This window comes from Pongo pygmaeus, chromosome Y (assembly GCF_028885625.2).
Source record: "Pongo pygmaeus isolate AG05252 chromosome Y, NHGRI_mPonPyg2-v2.0_pri, whole genome shotgun sequence".
Classification (NCBI taxonomy): domain Eukaryota; kingdom Metazoa; phylum Chordata; class Mammalia; order Primates; family Hominidae; genus Pongo; species Pongo pygmaeus.
In genome coordinates, this window is record NC_072397.2 from 3,843,382 (window position 1) to 3,864,322 (window position 20,941).

Here is a 20,941-nt window from a genome sequence, read left to right on the forward strand (position 1 = left end):
TAGTTTACTATTAATTTATTTAGCCTCAATTTTTAATGAAACCTTATAGGCACTCCTATTCAATTTTAACCAGTTTGACCATGAGGTGAGATTTTTGCAAACCTGTTATAACCCTTTACAAGTTTTGCTAAAGAGCAGATTGGGATCTTAAGAAAACCTTGTTGTGCTTTATTTCAATGTTTAATTTACAGAAAAAAAACAACATAAATACCCTTTTAAATGTAGTTAATATGTTCATACACAGAGTTTCCTTTGTAAGATTAATTTTTGCTATCTTTTTCAGTTTGCTTAAACCTTCCAGTTTATCTAATTTAAGACAGTCCTTTATTCTTAGGCACAATGTACATTTCCTTGCCTTCTTACAATCTTTTACTAAAAACATATTTTACTGTTTTTATATACCTTGCATGTAGACCTATTTCCAGTAGTTTCAATTAGATGTCAAAATGGTAACTCTAGGAATTTTTTTTTTTTTGAGACCGAGTCTCGCTCTGTTGGCCAGGCTGGAGTACAGTGGCCTGATCTTGGCTCACTGCAAGCTCCGCCTCCCGGGTTCACGCTATTCTTCTACCTCAGCCTCGCGAGTAGCTGGGACTACAGGCGCCCACCACCACGCCCAGCTAAGTTTTTGTATTTTTAGTAGAGACGGGATTTCACCATGTTAGCCAGGGTGGTCTTGATCTCCTGACCTTGTGATCCTCCTGCCTCAGTCTACCAAAGTGCTGGGATTACAGGCGTGAGTCACCATGCCTGGCCCAGAATGTTTTTATTTTTAAAGATGAAAGTCATGTGAACTGAAAGGTGCCACAGCTTTTGCTTTTTCCTTACAAGTATTTAAGTGCTTATTTACTTAGGCCAATTAATTAGAGCTCTTTTTATAGATATTACATACATATCACATACATGACAGCACAGACAGAAGAAGATCCAACAGCTTAGAGTGGAGCCCTTTTAAGAGCAGGGCTAGGAATACACTTTCCTGTGCCTAGTAAACAAGTGTAGCTGGAAGACAAAGACAGATTAGAGACTTAACACCTCTAATTACAGGGGTTGCATGAGGAAAACAGAAATTTCTCCCCAAATGGGATCTGTTGCACCTTATCTGTTTTCTCAAGGAGTCCCAGGCCACCAGAAGTCATTCTAGGGTCTTTCATGCATGCACCAAGAGTGGCAAGACAGAGTGAAAAAAGTTGACTGACGAAGAACCTTTTGCAGAAAAACAAGATCTATAAAGAGAAAAACATCAGGGCCTTTTAAATACACCCATAGCTTAGAGATCCACTTTCAATTAAGTTGAGTGCTCTTTAAAAAAATTCCTTTTCATTAACTAAAACTTTACAGAGAATGTAAATAGTGATTCTTTCTTCTTTTACCAGTTTGCTTCACTTCCTCTTCACAGTAATATTCAGGTTCCCAGTTTTCTCTGGGAGAAAGTGGCTGGACTTAGGCAAGGGCATGTTTTCAACTGAACAGGAGATCCCTTTAGCAGCAAAGCTTGATATTTGAGGAGGCAATTTGTCTGTTAGCCAGAGCCTTTCCTCAGAGGACAGCAGTTCTTCTATGTTGTGTGGGGTGGTAACACTTAAATTAGGCTGGGCATGGTGGCTCACACCTGTAATTCCAGCACTTTGGGAGGCTGAGACAGGGGCAGATCACCTGAGGTTAGGAGTTCAAGACCACCCTGGCCAATATAGTGAAACCTCATCTCTACTAAAAATACAAAAAATGAGCTGGGCATAGTAGCACTTGTCTGTAATCCCAGCTACTCGAGAAGCTGAAACATGAGAATGGCTTCAACCCTGCAGGCCAAGGTTGCAGTAAGCTGCACTGCGGCACTCCAGTCTGGGCAACAGAGCCAGACCATGTCAAAAAAAAGAAAGAAAAAAAGTTACTCCCCATGGTTAACCCATTGACTTCTAGCACTAGCAAGGCCACACTGTAACTGCTTGCAGGTAGGCTGACCATCCTTTAGCCACCAAGTTAAGCTCCTGGCTTAAGTAACCCACTGGCTGTTGAGCCAGACCTCAAGCCTTAGTTAAAAATTCTAGGGCAATTCCTTTCTTTCCTGATACATAGAGACTGGATACTTTCCCTGTGGGAAGACTGAGGGCTAGTGTTTTAAGTAAGGCTTATTTTAGCTGGTTAAAGGCTTTTTGAGCCTCAGGGTCCCAAGTTGTGGGGGTGAGTTTTAACTGTTTGAGTTTCTCTTATGAGGTAATATAAAGGGAGAGCCATTTCCCTGTACTCAGGTATTCACAGTCTGCAAAATCTGGTAATACCTATGAATCCCCTTAACTAGTAAAGGAAATAGACTCAATCCTTTCCTCACCTAGTTCTCTGGTCCTTTCTGATAAGACTAGACCTAGTGACTTTACTGAAGTCTGACAGAGCTGAGTGTTAGATTTTGAGACCCTATACCTCCTTTAAGCTAAGAGATTGAGGATAGCCTCAGTGCCTTCCTGAGACTTCCTTAATTGGGGCACAGAGGAGAGGGTCATTTATACACTGCGAAGTTTTTACTTGAGGGTGAGAAAAACTAGATTTTTCAACAGAGTGTTTCATTAATTTCCTTCCCATATTATGAGCTGCCTGAGTAATAAACCAGAAGAGAAAGAGGTGTGTTTCACTAAAGCTTCTCTCATCCTTTCCAAAAATGCTGAAGGATTTTCATCTAGTTTTTGATCTGTCTTGGAAACCTTAGAGCAGTTAAGAGGTTTGGCTCTAATCCCTTGCAAGTCCTTCAGCATACACATTTGTAAAAATTTCCATCTCCATTTTCTGATGTTATCATCATAGTCCCATTTAGAGTCCTTTAAGGTCACTGCTACTTTTCTCATGGCTTTCCCTTCCCTGGAACATCCTTCGTGGATAATTAAAATACTTGGCTTACATCCTGGAAGGCCTTTATATGTAAGTGAAATTGGGGCTTTCCCAGAATGAACTTTAGGGTCTGAGGGTTAAAGGAGATCCAGTCTGCATTCAAGGGGATTGAGGATGGGGTATTATATATCTAGAAAAGAGACAAGAGAAGAGGCATCCTTCAGTCTCTTCAGTGACCCAGAGTGGAGAGGAAGACAGTGAGAGCAGCCCCCGCCCCACCACCCACTGCCAACTGTTTTCCCTCTTTGGTTACTGTGTCCCAGCACCATGTTGAATGTGCCACCCCCAAACCATGGTATCAGAGGAGCAAAGCAGTGGGGTTAGTCATGATTACCCATGTAGCCTTAGTGCTCTGCTGGTGATAACCCTTTGACCTCCTAGACTTGTGTGGTCTATGTGACTCCTTGATGGATGGGTCTCATCAGATACTACCTAACAGATGCATTTGGTGCATTTGAGCAAGGCCCCTTAATGGAGGGAGTGGTGTTTGTTCTTTTTTTCTTTTTGTATTTTTTTTTTTTTTTTTTTTTTTTTTTTTTGAGATGGAGTCTCGCTCAGCGACCTAGGCTGGAGTGCAGTGGCACAATCTCGGCTCACTGCAACCACCGTCTCCCAGGTTCAAGCGATTCTCCCATCTCAGCCTCCCAAGTAGCTGGGATTAGAGGCATCTGCCATCATGCCTGGCTAATTTTAGTATTTTAGTAGAGATGGGGTTTCACCATGTTGGCCAGGCTGGTCTTGAACTTCTGACCTCAGGTGATCCACCTGCTTTGGCCTTCTAAAGTGCTAGGGCCTGAGCCACTGCGCCCAGCCTGGAGGGAGTGTTTTAATAATTATCTCTGGCTTCCTTTACTATGGCCTTCGTGAAGTACTGAAACCCCAGAGAATGGGACTGATTAACTTTTTTTTTTTTTTGAGATGGAGTTTTGCTCTTTTCTCCTAGGCTGAAGTGCAATGGCGCAATCTCGGCTCACTCTAACCTCTGCCTCCTGGGTTCAAGCAATTCTTCTGCCTCAGCCTCCTGAGTAGCTGGGATTATAGGCATCGAGAATGAAGCCTAGTCCCTACAGAGAGATGTATGAGGGAGAGGAATTGGGGAACTAGAGGTTTTGGACAAGGGGACAACAAGGCTCCCCATGGAGGAAAAAAAAATATCCCATCCCCCTAGGTGGTCCTGCTTTTGTGGGAATCAGGAGACTGGAGAGATTGATAGGTGGAACAAGAGGATTTTATTGAGTGCACTCAGACCCAATGGATTAACATCCGAAGACTGGGCCCAGAACAAGGACAGGGCTTGGCTTATAAATACACACTTTTGAAAGTGGGTTGGCTAGTTTGCAACAAGCTGACAGTGGCACGAAGCATAGTGGCATGAAAGCTGGTGTATGGAAGCAGAACAAAGGTAGTTAATTAAATTGTGACAGGTTCATAATGCAAGCTTATGTATGACTCTTGGCTGTGCGTCCCACATGGCTATTTTCTAGGTTTGCTCAAGAGCCTTGTACGAGCTTATGTTGTAACCTCCGCTATGGCGCCTAGATGGCTGCAATCCAGGCCTGCTCAGGCGTGTCTCATGACCTTCACTGTGCTGCTCAGATTAAAAAAAACCAGAATATTGAAGTTACTGATTACGGAAAACAGAAATCTATAACCTCATAAAACTTGCAGAGCAAGGTACAATTACATGGAGTGCGTGGGGTTTGAGGGGGATGTTTACTTATACGAAAGGAGGGAGGAAAATGTATTTTTCTTATCCTTGTATTGAGGGAGTGCTGGGAGGGAATACAGAGCACATTCCTTTGGGCTCTGGCTTCTTAGATAATGTTGTCAAGACTTTGCCTGGGTCTGGGTTTTGCCTGTTACTGCCTTCAGGATGAGTCAGCCTAATACCGAAAGCTTGTTTTTCTCCTTTTTCTTTTTATTTGTTTCTTTAACTTCCCACATCACTGCAGGGTTTGAAAAGTTTGGTAAATTCTCTGACTCCATTTTGTCAGCAGAAGTTAGAGAGGTTTGGGATTTAATAGGCTGTTGCCATAGTATGTTTCCCAGAAGAAGGAAATTAACTTGTCTCATAAAGGAACTGTTTAAATTCATGAGACAGTGCTGGGCTTTTACATGGAGTGAAAAAACAACCGAAACGGAGAGGGAAACAATCCAAATCAAGAGGGAAGAGAATACTCACTTGAGGTGAAATACCCCTTATACAGTATCATGAATGTCTGTCACTGGGGAGAAAAAGCCTTAACTGGGTGAAAGTTTCCACTGAAATCCTGAAGTCCTCCCGTCTCGAGGAAATCCTAGACAGAGCAATTCTCGAAGTTATATTCATGATTACTAAGGCACTAGTTGATTTCACCAAACAAGATTACATGCCCAGATTGTGAAAACACCCACAACATTGCATACAAAGAAGAGATAGACATGGTAGCCGTGAAGAGAAAGAAGGAAATGCAATAGAAAAAAATGAAATCTTTGTGCTGACATGCTGACAGCCCCCCAGGTCCGGATGGGATTTGGACTAAGGGCCTTTCAGATACCACTGTGCTGTAGCCCCAGCCAGAAGCCTTCAGTTATTCTGGCACCTCCTGCCTTCCGTAAAATGAAACTGGATTGGAATAGACACAAAGCCTCAGAAATGGGTTAAAGGTCTGCTCTTACCCTTTTGATGAATTCCCTTCCTCCCAGCAACACACCAAAATATGCTGCAGTCTTACCAAGGTACCTTAATAGAGCAGTTTCTCATTGTCTGAACTAGTACCTCAGGTTCTTTGTCTTATGTCCAAGAAAATTAAGGAATGTAGACACACAGGTGGGGTTGGAGTTAAACTTCAATAAGTGAAAGAAAAAAGCTCTCTGCAGCCGAGAGGGGGGTCTGAGTAGATTGCCTCATTATAGCTGAATTGAAAAGCTTTCTTACAAGAAACTCTCCTCATCTCTGTAGCAGTTTGAGTTACTTACCAGTTTCTGTCTGTGCAACTCCGCTTATCTTAGATACTCACCTGCGGGTATGTTTCCAGACAAGCACAAAGTACTGTTTCTCTTCTTTGTATAACTGTTTGTTTTAGATAAGCCTCCCTCCTACCTGTGCAAGTTTCCACTATGTATTTGCTTGGAAAAGGGAGGAAACTTTTCAAGTAGGAATTCACTAATTATACAAAGTTGCAAATCTATGTGCAGGTGCAAACAGAGTTTTTCCCAAATGAATGCTCCTTTCCCTCTCCCTCACTAAATTGAATGTTAATTCATATTTATTTTTTAACAGCCGTTTTACAAAAATGTAATTCACAAACTCTAAAATCTATACTTTCGAAGTGTACAATTTAGTATGTTGTGCTCTATTCCCATAATTTTGCAACCATCACTACTATCTAATTTCAGAGCATTTTATTAACTAAAAATAAAACTCCATGGGCCGGGCCAGTGGCTCACACCTGTAATCCCACCACTTTGGTAGGCCAAGGCGGGTGGATCACGAGGTCACGAGATCGAGATCATCCTGGCTAACAGTGAAATCCATCTCTACTAAAAATACAAAAAAAGTACCCAGGCGTGGTGGCACGCACCTGTAGTCTCAGCTACTAGGAAGGCTGAGGCAAGAGAATTGCTTGAACGTGGGAGGCAGAGGTTGCAGTGAGCTGAGATGGCACAACTGCACTCCAACCTGGCAGAGTGAGACTGTCTCAAAACAAACACACAAACAGTGAGGTGACAATGTGCTGGCAGCTCTTGCAACCGTCGCTCGCTCTGGGCGCCTCCTCCGCCTCAGAGCCCATTCTGGCCACGTTTGAGGAGCCCTTCAGCCTGCGGCTGCACTGTGGGAGCCCCTTCCTGGGATGGCGGAGGCCAGAGCCACTCCCTCAGCTTGCAGGGAGGTGTGGAGGGAGAGGCATGGGTGGGAACTGGGGCTGAATGCGGCGCTTGCGGGCCAGCGGGAGTTCTGGGTGGGCATGGGCTCAGCCGCCGGCACTTGGAGGAGCCGGCCCCAGGCAGTGAGAGGCTTAGCACCTGGGCCAGCAACTGCTGTGCTCGATTTCTCGCGGAGCCTTAGCTGCCACCCCACGGGGCAGGGCTCAGGACCTGCAGCCCGCCACGCCTGAGTCTCCCCACCCCGCTGTGGGCTCCTGCGTGGCCTGAGCCTCCCTGACGAGTGCCACCCCCTGCTCCAGGGCGCCCAGTCCCATCGACTGTCCAAGTACTGAGGAGTGCGGGCGCTCTGCAGGGGACTGGCAGACAGTTCCACCTGCAGCTCGGGGGCCGGGGTGTGTGTGTGTGTGCGTGCGTGCATGCGTGCGTGTATCCACTGGGTGAAGCCAGCTGGGCTCCTGAGTCTAGTGGGGCCTTGGAGAACCTTTGTGTCTAGCTAAGGGATTGTGAGTGCACCAATCAGCACTCTGTGTCTAGCTCAAGGTTGGTGAACACACCAATCAGCACCCTGTGTCTAGCTCAGGGTTTGTGGATGCACCAATCGGCACTCTGTGTGTAGCTGGCTAATCTGGTGGGGATTTGGAGAACTTTTATGTCTAGCTAAGGGATTGTAAATACACCAAAGCACTCTCAATCTAGCTCAGGGTTTGTAAATACACCTATCAACACCATCTAGCTAATCTAGTGGGGACCTGCAGAACTTCTGTGTCTAGCTCAGGGATTGTAAATGCACCAATCAGCACCCTGTCAAAACGGACCAATCAGCTCTCTGTAAAATGGACCAGTCAGCAGGATGTGGGTGGGGCCAGATAAGGGAATAAAAGCAGGCTGCCTGAGCCAGCAGTGGCAAGCCCCTGGGGTCTCCTTGGGTGCTGTGGGAGCTTTGTTCTTTCAGTCTTTGCACTAAATCTTGCTGCTGCTCACTCTTTGGTCCACACTGCCTTTATGAGCTGTAACACTCACCATGAAGGTCTGCCGCTTCACTCCTGAAGCCAGCAAGACCACAAACCCACCAGGAGGAACCAACAACTCCAGACGCGCCGCCTTAAGGGCTGTAACACTCACCACGAAGGTCTGCAGCTTCACTCCAGAGCCAGCGAGAACACGAACCCTCCAGAAGGAAGAAACTCGGAACACATCTGAACATCAGAAGGAACAAACTCGGGACACGCCACTTTTAAGAACTGTGAGGGTCCGTGGCTTCATTCTTGAAGTCAGTGAGACCAAGAACCCGCCAATTCTAGACACAACAACAAAAAAAACTCCATTCATATTAGCAGTCACTTCTCATTGTATCCTATGTCAGATCCTGCACCCACTAAACTTTGTTTCTATGGATTTTTCTATTCCAGACATTTTACATAAATACGAGTCTGGTTTTGACTCGCTGCTTTCACTAAATATAATAAAGTTTTGTATATGTTATGTTTCAGATCTCTTTGCATTTTATTGATAATTATATTCTATTTTATGGATATCAGTTTTATCTTTTCATCAGTAAACTCTCATTTGAGTTGTTTCCCTCTTCTGGCTATTGTGAATAATAATGACTGCTCTGAAAATTCCGGTACAAGTTTTTGTTTGGACATACGTTTTTTGTATTACTGAAAAATATTCCATAATGCACATGATATTCATTCTGTTGATGAACATTTAGGTATTTCCCATTTGTAAGCTATTATGAGTAATATTGTTATGAATATTGATGTACAGATTTCTATGTGGACGTTATGTCCTCAGTTCTCTTAGGGATATATGTACCTAGCTGTGGAGTTGTTGGGTCATATAATAACTGTGTAACATTTTGAGGACTTAACAAGAGTTTCCACAATGGCTGCACCATCTTATATTCCCAGCAGTGTATGAGACTCTAGTTTCTCCTCTGATCTTTCTTGTTGTATCTGTTCTGCTGGGGATAAATTCATAACTCATTTTGAATTTGATTTTCATTTGCTTAATGGTTAATGATGTTGAGCAGCTTCTTGTGCCTATTGGCCATTTATATGTCTTCCTTGAAGAAATCTCTGTTACACATTTGTTTTTTTATTTGTGACTTAGAACAGTCCTTTATATATTATGGATATAAGTCCCTTATCAAACATGATTTGCACATTTCTTCTATTTCTTGGTACGTTGTCTTTTCACTTTTTTGTGTTCTTTTTGCCGAGACCAGCTTGGTTGGGGAAACCCTAACCCAGTGGCGCTAGGGGAATTAAAGACACACACACCGAAATATAGAGGTGTGAAGTGGGAAATCAGGGGTCACACAGCCTTCAGAGCTGAGATCCCCGAACAGAGATATACCCACATATTTATTAACAGCAAACCAGTCATTAGCATTGTTTCTATAGATACTAAATTAACTAAACGTGTCCCTTATGGGAAATGAAGGGATGGGCCGAATTAAAGGGATAGGTTGGGCTAGTTAATGGCAGCAGGAACACGCCCTTAAGACACAGATGGCTCATGCTATTGTTTGTGGCTTAAGAATGCCTTTAAGCGGTTTTCCACACTGGGCGGGCCAGGTGTTCCTTGCCCTCATTCCCATGAACCCACAACCTTACAGCTTGGGCATTAGGGTCATTATGAACATGTTACAGTGCTGCAGACACTTTGTTTATGCCCAGCCTTGGGGCTAGTTTATGGCCTGATTTTGGGGGGCTTGCTTTTACACTTTTAAAGACAAAAATTACTTTTTTTCCACAAATCAATTAATTTTTAATTTAAAAATTGTTTTCAGTTTCACAGAATAAGTTACAATATTTCTGTCACTTGTTTTTTGCTTTCATATGTAAGAAATTGTTGCCTAATCCAAGATCTCAAATGATTTTCTCCTGTATTTTGATACAACTAAATATCATAATTATTTAGTAAGGTCTGTTTTCTATTTTGAGTTAATTTTTTTGTGTGTGTATAGTATGCTAATAAGAGTTTCAGATTTACTTTTTTCGGGTGAATATTCAGTTGTCCAAGGAGCATTTGTTAAAAGATTGTTTCAGGAATATCGTTCAGCATCTTTGTCGAAAATAAGTCAATCATAGATGGAAGTGTTTACAAGCTTTATGTTCTGTTTCATTGTTTGGATATATCTGTCATGAAACCAGAATTGTATTGCATTGATTTGCCGCTTTATAGAACATTTACAAATTATGAAGTGACAGTTCTTCAATTGTGTTACCTTTTAAGATTGTTTTGGCTATTCTAGGTCCCTTGAACTTCCATATTGGTTTTAGCATTAGCTTGTTGATTTTTGCAAAGATGTTAGCTGGAATTTTGATAAACCTTGTTCAGTTTGTATTGTATTACCATCTTAACAGTATTAGTCTTCCAATCAAGGAACATACACTGTCTTTTCATTTATTTAGGGATGTCTTTCCATTTATTTGGGTCTACTTTATTTTTGTTCAGCAATGTTTTTTTTTGAGTTTTCAGTTCAACTTTGCTAAAGTGGTACCAAAATAATTTTTTGTTTTTGTTGTGAATATAAATGGAAGTTTTCCTAATTTCATTTTGGATTTTTTAACATCCAATGTAAAGAAACATGTATCTTGTATGTCGGAATACAGTTGATATTTGTTTATTGATCTTGCATCCTGAAATCCTATTACATTTCTTTCTTGTAATAGTTTGTTATTGATTCTTAAATTTTTCTATGTATGGGATCATATTGTTTGCAATACAGTTAGTTTTACGTGTTCTTTTCCGATTATATAACTTCTCCTTCTGGCCTGATTTCCCTAACAAGAACTTCTAGTACAGTGTTAAAAGTAGTGGTGAGAACAGTCATTTTTCTCTTGTTTCTGATTGTAGTTGGCAAGTTTTCCGTTTTTCAGCATAAAATACAATGTAAAAAGGAGAGCTTTTGTAGATGCCTTTTATTGGATTTAGGAAGTTCTCTTCACATCCTAGTTTATTGAGTATTTTTATTATGAAACGATATTGGATTTTACTGACTGTCTTGGTATATGGAGATGTTACATGTTTTTGTGTCCTATATTACATTAGTTGATTTTTGTATGTTCAGCCAGATTTATACTTCTGGAATAAATTATACTTGTCTTGGTGTATAATCTTTTTTTATATATGTTGCTTCTTAAACTGCAATAAATGATACTTGTTATGATCTATGATCTTTTTATTTGTTGCTGGATTTTGTTTCTATTTTGTGTAGGACATTTTTAGATTTTTAAGAAACTGCCAAACTGTTTTCCGGAGTGACTAACCTTATTCATTTCTACCCATAGTTTATAAATATGAATAACCCAGTTTCTCCACATTCTTTCCACATTTTGGTATTGACACTATTTTTTTGTTTGTTTTTTGTTTTCTGTTTTGTTTTGTTTTTTTTTTGAGACAGGAGTCTCACTCTGTCACCCAAGCTGGAGTGCAGTGGCACAATCTCGGCTCATTAAAAGCTCTGCCCCCCAGGTTCATGCCATTCTCCTGCCTCAGCCTCCCAAGTAGCTGGGACTACAGCTGCCTGCAACCATGCCGGGCTAATTGTTTTATATTTTTTTAGTAGTGACGGGGTTTCACCATGTTAGCCAGGTTGGACTCTATCTCCTGACCTCGTGATCCGCCCGCCTCAGCCTCCCAAAGTGCTGGGATTACAGATGTGAACCACTGTGCCCACCCCAGCAGCACTATTTTTTAAACTTGTTTTATTCTGACAGGTGTGCAGTGAAATCCCATTAATGGTTTTAATTTACGTTATCCTAATGACTAATGATGTTGAAGATCTTTCATATATTTAGTTTCTATGTGGAGTTTTTGGTGAAATGCCTTCTTATGTTTTTTGTTCATTTGCTAATTTAAGTTTGTTATTACTGAGTTCTTTATATAATCTAGATGATAGTCATTTATTAGAAACACAGTTAGAAAATATTTTCTTCCAGTCTATAGTATAACTTTTTATCCTCTTTAACAGGTGTTTTACCAGTTGCGTTTGTAATTCTGATGTCCCACTTATTTATTCTTAGAGATCATGCTTTTTTATGTCAAATTCTGAGCACTTATTGCCTACCCATAAATCCTATTTATTCTTACATTGTCTCTCTAAAAGTTTTACTTATGTCATTCAGGTCTGATCCAGTTGAGTGATGCTTTCTTGCATTCTTTAGGTGTGAGACTTAGATTGAAACTTCTTTTTCTTCTCCCAGGTATTCCAGAACCATTTTGTGAAAGGCTGTCTTTCATTTTTAATTTATTAGGTTGCTCTTGTACCTTTTTCAGAAATCAGTTGGTAACATTTGTGTGGGTTTATTTATACATTTTTTGTTTTCTTCATTGATCTTTGTTCCTCTGCCTCAGAATTGTGATGACTGCAAGTACATAATGTAGTATTAAAATCAGGTAGACAGACTCATCCCACTTGATCTTTTTTTCAAATTATTTAGTTGTTTTTATACTTTTGCTTACCATAAAAATTTTAGATAATCTGATCTTCATTTTAGATATCTGCTTCCCAGTAATAGGAAGTACACTGATTTAAATAGTAGTACATAAATTCTGTATATCAGTTTGGGGAGAATTTTTGCATGGAATTTTGAGCCCCAGAATACTGTATACCTCTTCACTGATTTAGACCTTTGAATTATTTATTCAGTGCTGGGTAGTTTTACACATAAAAACCTTATACATGTTTGGTTAAATTTACAGTTAAATGTTTATGTGTCTGGTTTTACTTTGAGTAATTGTGAATGTTTTCGATGCTATGTTTATACATTTATTATTACTCCTGTATAGGTTTGATTTTTATATGTATATTCCATGTCCTGCGATCGTGTTAAAGTCCATGAGGCTTTTTTTTTTCTCTTTGAGGATCCTTGCAATTTTCTTTTATATAGAAAATCATACTACCTGCACGTAAGAAGAATTTTGCATCTTCCTTCTCCTTGTGTGTGCCTGTTACTTCTTTTTCTTGCCTCATTGTAGTGGTTAGAATTGCCAGTATAAAGCTCAGTAGAAGTGGCTAGAGGGAGCAGTTTAGTCTTGCTTTGATCTCATGGTAAGAAAAGTATCAGTGTTTCATTATTAAGAATAATGTTAGCCGGGAGCAGTGGCTGACACCTGTAATCCCAACGCTTTGTGAGGTTAAGGCAGGAGGATTGCCTCAGACCAAGAGTTGGAAGCTACAGTGAGCCAAGATCTCACCCTGTCTGTTTTAGAACAGAAAAGCCAGTACAGGGGGAATAATGTTACCTCCTCCTTTTTTGTAGATGCCATTAATTGGTTTAAGAAAGTTGCATTCCATTTTTGTTCTGAGAGTCTTTCTCATGAATGGATGTTTTGCCAAGTGTTTTTTTCTGTATCTGTTGCTGTGATCGTGAGTTTTTTTTTTTTTTTTTTAGACGTGGTCTAACTGTCACCCAGGTAGAAGGCAGTGGCGTGATCACAGTTCACTGCAGCTTTGACTTCGTGGGCCCAAGCTATACTCCTCCCTTGCGTCCTGAGTAGCTAGGAATAAGGGCACACTCTACCACACAAAGCTAACTTTTTTCCTAATTTTTATTTTTATAGAGGTGAGGTTTTGCTGTCATGCCCAGGCTTGTCCACCCAAACCTTCGCCTCCTGTCACTGAGATTACAGGTGTGAACAGCCATGTACAGCCCAATTTTTCTTTTCTACCCTTTTAATGTGGTGGATTACAGTGATTGTTTTTTGATTAGTTAGGCCTGCATCCCTGGAATAAACCATTCTTAATCATATATTATTATTATTGTGTATTGTTGACTTTCCTTTTCTAATAATTGTTAAGGAATTTTGCATTTATGAGGGTTACAGTCTGTAGTTTTCTTTATAATGTTCAGGTTTTGCAGTCAGAACATTACTTACTTTATAAAATATTGGGAAGTGTTTCTTCTTTTTTTCCTCACTGAAACCGTCTGGTCTGGTGATTATTTTGGGAAGTTTTAACATTACAAGTTTAGTTTTTCTTAATAATTATTGTTCTTTTAAAATTGTTCATATTGATTGAGTTCCTGTTATTTGTTTTTCAGAGATGTCATTTATTTTTTCTAAGCTGTCAAATTATATATTGTTTCTAGTGTTCCTTACTGTTTTTTGATGTCAACACAGTCTGCAGTCATAGCTGTTTTATTACTGATGTTAGTAATTTGAGTATTATCTTTAACAAGATTTTGTTTTACTCACTTCACTAGAAGTTTGATTATAGATCCTTTTGAAAAGACAAGTCTTTGTTTAATTAATTTAATCTGTTGCTTCTTTTAAATTTTATGGATTTTTGTTAATTCTTTAGTGTGTCCTTTATTCTGCTTTCTTCAAGCTTATTTTGCTCTTTTTTTGTAGTTTCCTGAAGTAGGAGTTAAGATGATTCACTTCAGCATTTCCTCTTATCTGTGTGTTTGGTGTTAGGAACTTCCATCTTCCACTATGTTTAAATGTTGCATATTTTATCCAAATTTTGCTTTTTTTTTCACATACATATATATGCAAACAGGCTTATGTATATGTATGTATATATACATATGCATATATATACATATATACCAGTATAATATACATATTATAAATATATAGGTATACATGTTGCATGTATGTGTATGTGTGTGTGTGTGTGTGTATGTGTATGTATTCCTTCCAGACAGGGCCTCACTCTCTTCGCCCAGGCTGGAGTTTAGTGGTACAATCACACTTACTGCAGTCTCAGCCTCCCAGGTTCAAGCAATCCTCCCACCTCAGGCTTCCTGAGTAGCTGAGACTATAGGTAGGAATCATTATGTCCAGCTAATTTTTAAATTTTTTTATAGAGAAAAGTCTCACAGTGTTTTTTAGGCTGGGAATCAAACTTGCTTGGCCTTAAACTATTGGGCTCAAGTGATACTCCTTCCTTGGCCTCTCAGAGTGGTGGATTACAGTCATGAGCCACCATGCTTAGCCTCAATTATATTAATTTCTGTGAAGATGACTCTTTGAGAACATAGAACTAGGACTTGAACAATAATTAATAGGAGGTTTTCATGTCATCATAATGTAATTGATTTATAGTTTGATTCATGTGTAATTGTATGATTTTCATTCTTAAATTTCCTGAGGTTTGTTTTGTCACTGAAGAGATAGTCTATCTTGTGTATTTTCTTTTGTAGGAACTTTGAAAATAAGGTTTATCCTGCTGTTGTGTGGAGTGTTCTATAAATGTCAGTTAAATCCTGTTGATTGATACTTTTGTTGATATTTTTGCAAATTTTCTGTGTAGTTGTGTCATTTGTTTAGAGAGGAGTGTTGATGTCTCTCTAATTATGATTTTGTCTCTTTTGCATTTGATTATCTTAGTTTTTGCTTCACATATTTTGCAGTATACCACATTTTGGTGCATACATGTTTAGAACTGCTGTGTCGTGTGTTGATGGAGTGATCCTTTTTCATTGTTTAGTGACCTATGACATTTTTTTCTTGTGCTGAAATCTATGTTAATCTCATATTAAAATAGCTATTTCTACTTTCCTTTAATGTTTGCCTGTTATATCTTTTTGCATTCTTTTCCTTTCAACCTGCCTGTTTTCTTTTCTTTTTTTCTTTTTTTTTGAGACGGAGTTATGCTCTTGTTACCTAGCTGGAGTGTAATGGCGCCATCTTCGCTGACCGCAACCTCCGCCTCCCGGGTTCAAGCGGTTTTCCTGCCTCAGCCTCCCAAGCAGCTGGGATCACAGGCACCTGCCACCATGCCCGGCTAATTTTTTTTTAATTTTTGGTAGAGATGGGGTTCCTATATTGGTCAGGCTGGTCTCTAACTCCCAGCCTCAGGTGATCCGCCCACCTCGGCCTCCCAAAGTGCGGGGATTACAGCCGTGAGCCACCGCGCCCGGCCTCAACCTGCGTATTTTCTTATACTTAATAATACAAAGAATCCCTGTTACCCCTTGCTATTATATTTTCATGTTCTGCTTATTCTTTTCTGTTTTTCATTTCTCTGTTTTTATTTTCCTGCCTTCTGGAGGGTTATTTGAACATTTAAAAAATTTCTGCAGTACATTACTGTATCTGTTTATGTAACTTTAAAATATTTGATAATTCTAACATCTGTCGTCTTTGTGTTGGCACCAGTCAATTCTTTTTTCATTCATTTTGATGTCTTCCTGATTCTTGATATGTCAAGTAATACTCAATTGAACCCCAGAGATATTCATGTGTTGTTAGACTCAAGGAATATTGAAACTTCTATTTTCGTTGATTTTTGTCTGGCAACACTCAGGCAAGGGAAGGGAGGGATATCTTGGTTGTTACCACTTGGAAGTAGAACTCCAAGTTCCCTAAACTGTCTTCCTTGTCACTCGAAGGGTGTTCCTTATTACTGATTTGTGGGGAGGATTTTCTGACCCCTTGTGTGGTCCACACTTCTAACTTCTACCATGGTGGGAGTGACCTTTTTTCCAATGAGCAGTGATGAAAGTTCTGATTCTCTTTTAGGCACCACTCCAGCAGAACCAGGCAGGTGCTGGCTCTTTGTTATTGTCAAGTGGAGATAGAAATCCCAGCTCACTACGTGGCCTTCTTTATCTTCCATAGAAACCCCAGCTCACTAGTTGGCCTTCTTTATCTTTCCACATATTTTGGCATGCTTGGTTACAGCCTTAAGAACTTTAGGGTTTTCACTCAACTTTTTGTGGTATGCATGGGGAGTGAGTCATATTTCTTTCTATAGTTTTTGCTTGGAGTAGGACATTTATTTTCTTAGTTTTCAATTTGCATGTTTCCTGATCCATAGGCTATAGGGGTGGCTGTGGGGAAGGAGGGTGCTTTTCTTATCTGCACCTAGTAATGTTTGCAGGTTGCTAGATCTTTTAGCTTCAAATCTGGAATACATGAAATAAAAGAAAATTCTGGGAGTTCACTACCTTCTTGTTCCTTATATTTAGAAGTCTCTGTGAGGTCTGCATTCTTCTCTTTACTTTTCAGGTACTATTTTCTTCCCTGTTCTTTTCAGAGTCCAAAGTTCATGTTATGTATAATGTCCAGAAGTTTTGGTTGTATTTAATGAGAAGAATAATGAAACATCTGTTTTACTTTCACAAATCAAAATGATCTTAGTTCTTTTCAGTGAGCATTTTATCTCCTACATGTAGACAGCATTTGTTCATCATTTCTTTGTAAGTTGGAGGTTTTTGTTGTTTGGATTTTTTGGTCTGTAACATAATTTCTTATAAACATTTTTTCAGCTCATGTTTGCTTTTTGTTGTAAAATGTTTAATACGGATTACTTAATCATCTGCTCTCTTTATGTATAACAGCATTTTTGAGTCAGATATCCTTTGTTATTTTTTAATTACGTAATTTTCAAGTCAAAAGTAACAAAGTTTATATAGGAAATAGAGGCTTTTTTTCCTGGAGTTGTAATTACTTTGTCTTGGGAGTACTATTTTGTTTCCTCTACTGACACCTTTGTTCAGATATGCTCTTGGTGGGTGGGTGTGTGTGTGTGTGTGCGCACGTTTGTCTGTGATGAATGTAGTTTATTCAAACACTTAAAGCAATGGTTACTTAATGTAAACAAACATAATTATGTGGTATTTATATCATTTAAATACTTTCTTTAGGCAAGTTGGACAAATGCAAGTAAAAAGCAACGTGAAAAGCTCCTTGAGTTGATACGTCGTCTTGCAGAAGATGATAAAGATGGTGTGATGGCACACAAAGTGTTGAACCTTCTTTGGAACCTGGCTCATAGTGATGATGTGCCTGTAGACATCATGGACCTTGCTCTCAGTGCCCACATAAAAATACTAGATTATAGTTGTTCCCAGGTATGGGAGTGTTTCTTTGTTCAGTTTTCTGACTTTCCTTCACAAGTAGGATGACTTACTTACAAGATGATTCCAGTTTCTTCTATCATTTTATTTATTTATTTATTTATTTTTGAGACAGAGTCTTGCTCTGTGGCCCAGGCTGGAGTGCAGTGGCGCAATCTTGGCTCACTGCAAGCTCCGACTCCCAGGTTCATGCCATTCTTCTGCCTCAGCCTGCGGAGTAGCTGGGACTACAGGCACCCGCCACCACGCCCAGCTAATTTTTTTATTTTTAGTAGAGACGGGGTTTCACCGTGTTAGCCAGGATTGTATCAACCTCCTGACTTCATGATCCACCCACCTCGGCCCCGCAAAGTGCTGGGATTACAGGCGTCAGCCACCGCACCCAGCCTGTCATTTTTTATTTCTAAAGTAATCTTGAGGAATTGGCATACCATTGTCGTATAAGCCTGGCTCGCCATTCTCCACCCTTGGGTTTTCCAGCCAGATTTTATATATCATTCACTAAGCATTTTTGCCTCACTGAGACAAAGATATTAATAGGTAGAACATCTTATTATAGTCATATTGTAGCTAAATATGTAATGCTAGTACACATCATAAAGATTTAAAAGCAGTAAGTAACTTTAGAGGTATAAGGGTAATTACATTTTATTTGCTAGTAAGAAGTTAGTAAGATTAACAGAACGTATTGGCTTCCCTATCAGCAAATCAAAACAGCTTCCCAATGTTTAACCGATGTGCCTTATGCTACTAATTTTAAGTATTAATGTTTTGCTAGTTTTGCCTAAAATTTTGAACCTCTTTTTTTTTTTTAGACTATAATAAATGACTATTTTTAATACAAACAATGAAAACTTCTAGAAATGAAAGTATAATTGTAGAAATTTCTTAAATTAATGGACAAGTTAACAGTGGTTTAGGTGATTAGAGAACTGATTAACTGGAAGCAGAACAGGATAAAATGCCTAGAATTCAGGAAAGGGCAGGTGGAGGAAAAGAGAGGAGAGGAGAAGAGAAGAGATAAAAATATGAAAAAGAAGTTTATAATTTAGAAGATAGTATGAGAAGATCTAATATATGTGTAATTGGAGTCCTAGAAGAAAGGACTAAAGAAAATGAAGGAGGGACAAAATTAGCCAGGCATGGTAGCACCTGCCCGTAATCCCAGCTACTTGGGAGGCTGAGGCAGGAGAATTACTTAAACCTGGGAGGCAGAGGTTGCAGTGAGCCGAGATCATGCCACTGCACTCCCAGCCTGGGCAACAGAGTGAGACTCTGTCTCAAAAAAAAAAAAGAAAAAAAAAAAGGTAAGGTGATAAATTTTATGTTATATATATTTTATCATCATAAAATGGAAAAAATACATAATCTGCCTTATTTCATTTATTTCTAAGTAATCTCTCTTTTCATTATCAATGCTTTAAATATATCTTTATATTTGGTATTATGCAGTGTCTAGTCATGAATTGCTTTATTCTGATGTATCTAATCATGAGTTGCTGTTTAAAAAAAAAAAAACTCTAAATGGTATACAATATGCTTCCTTAGCATGTGGACTCATGTATTTCATCAATTCTAAAAGTTCTCAGCCATTTTGAACCTCTTGATGGATTTTTATCAGCAGTTTTTTGCTACCCTTGTAATAGGTCAGTTCAGTAATTATGATGATATTCCTTTTTAAAAAATAAAAAATGAACAGGAGGGGTGTTTCTGTTTCTAGAGGGCAAGCATTCTACTTTCACTTGGACTCAAGCTTAATCTAATTAAGCAGAGTTGGCTGGGCACAGTGTTTCACTCCTGTAATCCCAGCACTTTGGGAGGCCAAGGAGGGCAGAATCACTTGAGTTTACAAATTCAGTCCATCCTGGGCAACATGGGGAAACCCCAGCTCTATAAAACCTAAGACATTAGTTGGGCATGGTGGTGCACACCTGAAGTCCCAGCTACTAGGGAGTCTGAGGCAGGAGAGTCACTGGAGCCTGGGAGGCCAAGGCTGCAGTGAGCCATGAGCGTGCCACCTATTCCAGCTTGGGTAACAGAGTAAGACCCTGTCTCAAAACAAATAGAAAGTATTTTAAAAAATTATTCAGTAAGGTCAAGAAGATGCTCTTAGGTTTTGAAAGCCATGTAACTGTGAAGCATAAAAGCATTTGCTCCATCAATTGCCATCATCAAAAAAGGACTACTGTAAACTCATGTATAATTAGGTAAATCAAAGGGAGAACATTCATAAAACTGGGATACTTCAAAAATGAAGATGTCATTCACGGTCTGTAGACTAGTCCCAGCTTTTCATATAAAACTGATTCATTTTTAATTGTGAAGAAAGTATAAGTTGAAATTTATTACAGCTACTGCCTCATACAAATAAAGACACAATGCTTTTTCCAATCCCAGTAGTCAGTAATACATTGGACTTGAAGTAATGCAGTTACAGCTTTTGATGCATGGAAATAAAAAGCATCAGTTGGGTTATTATGATCAGATGACAGTGTTATACTGTGGTTGATTCTGACTGTTCATAAGTGCTTATTCAGCAGGTAAAATGGTTATGAGGATCTTGAGTTGAGATGCTATCTTGTTAAATAGAAAAGTGTTACAGAGAATTAAAGTAATATACTTGTTATAAGTGCTCATCTAGCATTTATTATTCATTTTATTGCTTGGCACACTGTTTTCTACATTGCTATATTAATACTTGATTTCCCTAAATTTAGTGTAAGGGTTTTTGTCTTTTTTAACTTTAGTTTTTGTTTGCTGTTGTTACTGAAAACTAGTAAGTCTGTGATTCCTCTTGCCCTCCTACCTAAAGTACTTTTAATTTAATATACATGCATGGGCCTTGCTCAGTGCTGCACACCTGTAATCCCCACACTTTGGGAGGCCAAGGTGGGTAGATCATTTGAGGTCAGGAGTTTAAGACCGGCCTGGCCCACATGGCAAAACCCTGTCTCTAATAAAAATACAAAAAATTAGCCAAGCACAGTGGCTCACACCTGTAATCCCAGCATTTTGGGAGGCTGAGGTGGGTGGATTGCCTGAGGTGAGGCATTCGAGAATAGCCTGGCCAAAATGAAACCCCATCTCTACTAAAAATACAAAAAATTAGCTGGGCGTGGTGGCGGGCACCTGTAATCCCAGTACTCGGAAGGCTGAGGCAGGGGAATCGCTTGAACCTGGGAGGCACAGGTTGCAGTGAGTCAAGATTGCACCATTGCACACCAGCCTTAGCAACAAGAGTGAAACTCCATCTAAAAAGAAAAAGAAAAAAAAAATAACCAGGCGTGGTGGGGTGCACCTGTAGACCTAGCTACTTGGGAGGCTGAGGCAGGAGAATCGCTTGAACCCAGGAGTTGGAGGTCACAGTGAGC

The 20,941-nt window shown here is 39.6% G+C and overlaps 1 protein-coding gene across 5 annotated transcripts in view; it reads left to right on the forward strand.

Moving 5' to 3' along the window:
• Positions 1-20,941, forward strand: part of USP9Y (ubiquitin specific peptidase 9 Y-linked) — a 199,623-nt gene that overhangs the window by 75,170 nt on the left and 103,512 nt on the right. For all 5 annotated transcript variants that reach the window (XM_063660974.1, XM_063660973.1, XM_063660976.1 and 2 more), the window contains one exon: positions 17,358-17,564. In XM_063660974.1, the coding sequence (XP_063517044.1) occupies positions 17,358-17,564 (207 nt within the window). The remainder of the gene's footprint in view (positions 1-17,357; positions 17,565-20,941) is intronic.